This window comes from Nicotiana sylvestris, chromosome 6, assembly GCF_000393655.2.
Source record: "Nicotiana sylvestris chromosome 6, ASM39365v2, whole genome shotgun sequence".
Taxonomy (NCBI): domain Eukaryota; kingdom Viridiplantae; phylum Streptophyta; class Magnoliopsida; order Solanales; family Solanaceae; genus Nicotiana; species Nicotiana sylvestris.
In genome coordinates, this window is record NC_091062.1 from 112035612 (window position 1) to 112042000 (window position 6389).

General features: G+C 36.8%; 1 protein-coding gene across 1 annotated transcript; it reads right to left on the reverse strand.

Annotated features, from left to right (window-relative positions):
• Nucleotides 1-2645: 2645 nt before the first annotated feature.
• Nucleotides 2646-3152, reverse strand: LOC104235292 (protein S40-4-like). Its single transcript, XM_009789016.2, has one exon. The coding sequence runs from the start codon at nt 3150-3152 to the stop codon at nt 2646-2648; it is 507 nt and encodes a 168-aa protein (XP_009787318.1).
• Between the last annotated feature and the right edge of the window lie 3237 nt (nt 3153-6389).

A 6389-nucleotide genomic window follows, 5' to 3' on the forward strand; every position in this document is an offset into this window, starting at 1 on the left:
GATCTATTTGGATAAACAGAATCGGAAGGGGCTCCCAACTGATATCCTCGACCCCGATCTTTGACTGGTATCGATTATGCACATCGACCCGGGTCACCACTAGATATTCAATCAAATTCTTCTTTAATTGACGTGATGCTACCGAACTTTGCTTGTTCAAACTTTGAGTGAAGGCTTGGACAACCCAATCATCAGTAACCGGGGGTAGGTCCATACATTCCATCTGAAACCGAGACACGAATTCCCTTAGCATTTCATTGCCCTTTTGTCTCACTTTGAAAATGTCTGACTTCCTAGTCGTGACCTTTATCGCTTCGGTGTGTGCCTTAACGAACGAATCGGAAAGCATGGTGAAGGAATTGGGCGACAAATTGTGGTACCATATCATTGCCCCCTTTGATAAAGTTTCTCCAAACTTCTTCAACAGAACAGATTCAATTTCATCATCTTCTAAGTCATTTCCTTTTATTGCGCATGTATAAGAAGTGACATGCTCATTAGGATCAGTGGTCCCATTGTACTTGGGAATTTCTGGCATGCGAAACTTCTTTGGAATGGGCTTCAGAGCCGCACTAGGTGGGAAAGGATTCTGTACAAACTCTTTGAATCTATGCCCTTTAGAATCGGGGGTGCCCCCGGTATTTGATCAACCAGTGAGTTGTATGTTTCTACCTTTTTATCATTAGCCTCGATTTTCTTTTCTACCGATTCAATCCGTTTAGTGAGCTCCTCGAGCATCTTCACGATGGCGGGGTCAGTTCCTGATTCATTATTGTTCAATTTCTCATATATAGGTTCAATCCTATGAACAACTTCCTGTGATGTATCGAGTTCGATTCTGCTTGGTGCTCGATTCTGATTTTGGAGTTGCACTATCCCTGCCTGCTGAGTTTGTAACATGTCAAATATCATTCGAAGTCTAATCCCGCCTTCTTCACCGCTATGTGCATTCTGATCGGCTGCTCGGGTGTCTTTACGGACGCTATTTTCAGAGTCGGCACCTAAATCTTCACGAATGGCGACACGAGAATTGGCATCGACTGGATATACGGCCTGTGGTCCATTGGGATTGATTGGAGGTACTCCGTTTTCTATGCGACTATGTGCTCGTTCTTGCCATGAAGACCAAGGCCTATATCCGTGTTAGTGGGCACTGCTTAATAGTTCGACATATTGACTCCTCAAATCAAAGACACTTACAAGAGCAAGTATAAAAGTAGTGTGTGTTGTGAGGTAATCACTATTATCCTTAGCCCCACGGTAGACGCCAAACTATTTACCCTAAAAATTGGATAATAATTAAACTTATAATGTGATTTTAAGAATATGTGATTTCACCTAATACCAATTGATAAACGTAAAGATAAGTGATGGAAATTGATAATAATATAAAGCAAATCAACGTTTGGAAGGAGCCCTCGAGCATGAATACCCTCGAGCTAGTTATGCAAGAACAATTAAAATGCAACAAGTTGATAAACAAGAGAATGTAAATTAATATTGTATTGCTTTGATCTGTGTGAATGTAAGGTGTTTAGAAGATGATTAGGACCCCCTTTATATAGTAGATGAGTCCTATTTAAGATACAATTCTAACTATGAAAGTAAATCCCATGATTAACTAGATAACCACTCTTGATTTGATCTCTTCTGAGATTTACGCCATGATCTCCGGCCAGTCACGAATATCTTGCCTTTCCATTATTACGCTTTGTTCGAAGTTTGTCACATTTGGTCTTGGTCGCTGTTGGTCTCGATCTCGGCAGGCACCTTGATCCTCGGGCTCGATGCCTCGTCTTCGTGCTCTAATCTGATTCATTACAGGGCTATCCCTCGATACAGTTCCCTTGTCTCGATCAAATAGCATAATCGGGTAAGCCCGATTTTAACCGTATACTGTCAATATCTTCCGAATGATTAACAAATGGACTTTACGGTTATACTGACCCAAGTGGCTTGTGATATTTTAGATTTTCTTTTCCTTTTGTTGTTTTGTGTTCTTGATAAATGTAGTACGACTCTTTTGTTTTGTTGGTTAATGTAGTACAACTCGTTTGCATACTATTCAACTTCCATATTACAACAAATATCTTCTTTTACATAATTAACAGGAAATAGGAGAAAAACGAAACAATACTTGAATATCTTAATTTGATATAGCCTAGCCTGGATATGAAACTCGTCCATTAATACAATTTAAATTGTGACGTGTTCATCACTAAATTAATTACTTGTAGAACGAACACAATTATCCTTGAAAATGGAGTGAATAGGTGAATTTGTCATCTGAAACTACCAGCAAATTAGACCATAAATATTGTATATACTTTGTTACCATTTATTTGCTTGCATTCACTTCGCCAAGCAATTTTGGTTCAACTTTCTACTTTCAAACTGAAGATGGAGGACAACTACCTTTAGCTCAACAGTGCAAATTAAATAAGTACAGCATTATTATGAGCAATCCAAATCGAATCAATTTCTTTGTCTTTATTTTCTCTCAAAATTTTGGAAAAAACATTACAATCACAATGCAGCGATGCACTTGAAGATGTATAAATCGTCTTCATCAAGTGAAAAAAAAAAGTTCAATATTTGTAAAATTATAGAAGAAAATCGGGAAAAAATCCTCATTGTTAGATCAATTAATCCTGGAATCCAGTTTTCTCCCAAATAGCATTCCTGACTCTACTCAGATCTCTACCTTTAAGAGTACGGCCAACTCCATCGTGCACGGAGAACGATGCAATTCTCGTCCTCTCTAACTGCTTCGCCAAAAACTCGTGCGGCGGAATCCGATTCTCCAAATCATCGCCGTCTTCATCGTTGAAATCATCATCATCGCTATCTCTCCTTCCATACTCTCTATACTCATCCTTCAGTATCTTCGACCAATCCGGCACGTTCACCGGCAATGACGCCGCCACCGATGCTACGGAACCGCTACGGCGGCTCTTCGTATCGCACTGCTTTCTCGAGAATTTTGAACTCTGAACGGACTTACGGAACTCCGGCGACTGTGAAACCGCTGAGTTCCACAGGTCCGATTCATCGAATTCGAACGCCGAGTCAGGACTCATCATCGGAACGTCTCGCTCGCTCGACAGGAATCGGTAGTTTGCTCCAGCGAAATAGCTCCTTGAAGCCGCCATTGATGATTTTCGAAGAAATTCAAAAAAAACTTTTAACGTGTATACATACAGACACGTGTATGTATAGATGATTGTGAAATTGTTGCTCTCTGTTAAGTGCAACGTATACTTCTCTCTCTTTTCTCACTCTCACTGTGTGTTGCTATTTTGCAGGAAGTTTTGATATGCTTTTATAAAGGTCTTAATGGATAAGGTCTTCTCTATCCGTCTCTTCTTTTGTTTAAACTTTATAAATTGACCATTGTACCCCCCAGAGAAATCATCAAAACGCCACGTTATAATTGGATTTATCCACTCTATGGGCCGACCTCAATCTACAGCAGTTGCTTATTGGACAAAAAATATAAAAAAACAAAATCGACTCTCTCCATTTGTTTTTCTTACCAAAAAAATCTAGTACAGTACTAAAAACTAAAAAATAAAATGTTCAACCTTTTTTTGTAAATTTTAGTACTCAAACTCGACATATTTGATTAGGTGAAGAAATCTTTATTATAGATAGCGTTGCTTCGTTGCAGCTGCTTCTCCATTTAAGTAAGTTGGAAGTACTTCAGTATTTTGTCATATTAAATTGAATATTTGTATGGCTCCTTTTAAATTTGTTAATAATTAAATCAGCTGAGAAAATGCTAGGTAGAACTTATCCAATGTTTCAAAATTACGATTTCTTCAATTAGTAGTACTCTGTTTTGTTTTGTGATTATGTTTCACCTGACTATACAAGTTTTTATCAAAAGATTAACACTATTAAACTATTATCTTAAAGAATGGAAATTTTACCCAAAAGCAGGGTAACAAGTTTGAAAGTCAAGTCAAACGCTCGAGTCTTTGGTCAAGCACGGTGACTAAATATAGCCAAGGTACAATCTAACAGCTTTTTACCACCTTCTTTTAAAATAAGAACAATATCTAAATTTTTTAGCAAAACAACATAAAAGGAATATAACAATATGTAATTGAGCAGACATTAATTTTTTTCTAGTCTGATGGGGTGACGAAGAAACGAGAGGAAGAGATAGTGGTCGAGTGCACGATGGAGGCAGAACTTTTACCAAAAGTAAAATAAATAAGCATATAAAGAAATAAAAGGATTTATCATTTAACATACAAAGTGGAGTAATATTTCAGCTGGTCAGTAAAGGCCTTAGGATTGTCAGGTACCTTGTCCTTGGCTTGTGACACGCGGCCCCTAGGAACTGGAGAAAGAAACAGTGGGTCCAGGTGAAGTCGCCCCCACAAGGACTAGCCTTCTATCTAGCGCGGAGCTTGTGCCACCTGGTTTTTGGTTAGCTTCGTTCAGAAGTTCTCCGCAGTACCAATATTTGTATCATGACTCAAATTCCGTCCCGGTTCAATTATAATCTAGCACTTCTGTTACTTGATCAATTTTCTCACTTCTTTTTATTTTATTTTTTCCTTACGAGCGGATCCTGCCGTTTTTGCTTTTCCATATTCAGTAATATTGAAAATAACTCCACTGCTAAAAGAAAACAAGAAAAAAAAAAAAAAAAGGAGAATTCATTTCTATAGATATATAGTACAAGTGTTTCACTGTTTGGAGGCAAATTCCTACTAATATGGATATGCCTGATCCAGAACCATAATTATAATAGGAAATTTTATCTCATATACCAAAGCTTTACACCCTATTTATTCTAAATAAAAACACTTTTAAAATATTATATTTTATAGCAAAATATGTATTTATGGTCATTTCGTATAATTAAGCCATTAAATACATTGTCTAATATTTTTCTCTCATTCTTTTAGTTTATTCTCTCCCAAAAGCACCACATAGTATCTTATTTCTCTCTACATGATCTCTCTCACAGTGCCATTGTCTTCCCCATTGTTGAACCACGACTCTCTCCTTTATTTGCAAGTTATCTCTCTAGATTGTTCTCAAACCCTAGAGTAGATTTTGCAGATGGGTGATGGCAAAAATTTGTTGACAAATCCCTTATAAACTTGCACTATAACAGCAACAACATATCAAAACTCCACCTTGATTTTCCCTTCAAACGTTGTTTCTCATCCGATGCTACTGTCTGGGTCCTTTTCGCCATCACCCATAAAATCAAAGAACTCAACTTGATTTTATCCAGTGTATTGATAGAGGAGATTTTATCCACTATACAATGGTTTTGCTGAATTGATTTTGAATGTTGACATGGGAGAGGAAAGGACAAAGGAGACGGTGGTAGCGACTAATGAGATTAGGAATAGGTTTGAGATTTTTAGTTTGTACATTGATTTTTTCTTCTTGTATTTATATGTATTCGATAAGGCACATATTTATACAGTGATTTTCTCTTCTTGTATTTAGATGTATATATATGTATTCGATAATGCATACATTAATTTTTATTTTGTACAGTGATTTTTGACTGTTGTATTTAGATGTATTTATATATACACTACAAAAAACTGGAATTATTGCGGCGGTTAAATAACGACGGTTCGTTAAAACCGCTGAAATATATATTATAATACGGCGGTGTTCCAGACGCCATTAGTGCGTATGTTAAACCGACGTTTTTTTACAATTACGGCGGTTCTAAACCGCTACTAATTAGATAAAAATTTTAATAATTCTTTTCCGCTAATATTTAATGTTATTATTCCATAAAAACTCCTAAAGCCCTAAACATTTTTATTTAATGATAACGTAAATATCATTCAAACACCTAAAGCTCTAAACAGACGGTACACCTTCTCTCTCTACACCTTCTCTCTCGTTCTCTCTAAACAAATGATTTCCCCAAATCACTATAATGTAATACGTTTAAGGAGATTACAACAATGTAAGACAGTCATATCCGTTAACGATTCTTCCAAATCCTTTAGCTTTTATGTAAGGAGATCAAATTTCACCTCGTTAAAGGTAATGTGTTTGAATTCATCTATAAATAGCCCTTTTTTGATAAATACTCGCTTCAATACCTCTCCGGTTTCAAGTAGTTCGTGTAATTCCTTCCAAAATGCCGTTGATTTCACTGATTTAAGGCGTGCATGTATGTGTATTGGATGGATATCAGTTTAAACCACTGATTTTAGCCGTGAATTTCACTGATTTAAGTTTCGATTTTGCTGCTTTAGCCATTGATTTTATTGATTTCGGCGTGCATGTGTGTGTATTGGATGACGATCAGTTGAAACCACTGATTTTAGCTATCGATTCACTGCTTAAGCCATCAATTTCACCCTTTGACAGTCAATTTTAATGATTCGGGCATC

Excerpts from the sequence above, each read along its gene's own strand:
- LOC104235292 (XM_009789016.2), bottom strand. The coding sequence starts at position 3,152 with ATGGCGGCTTCAAGGAGCTATTTCGCTGGAGCAAACTACCGATTCCTG.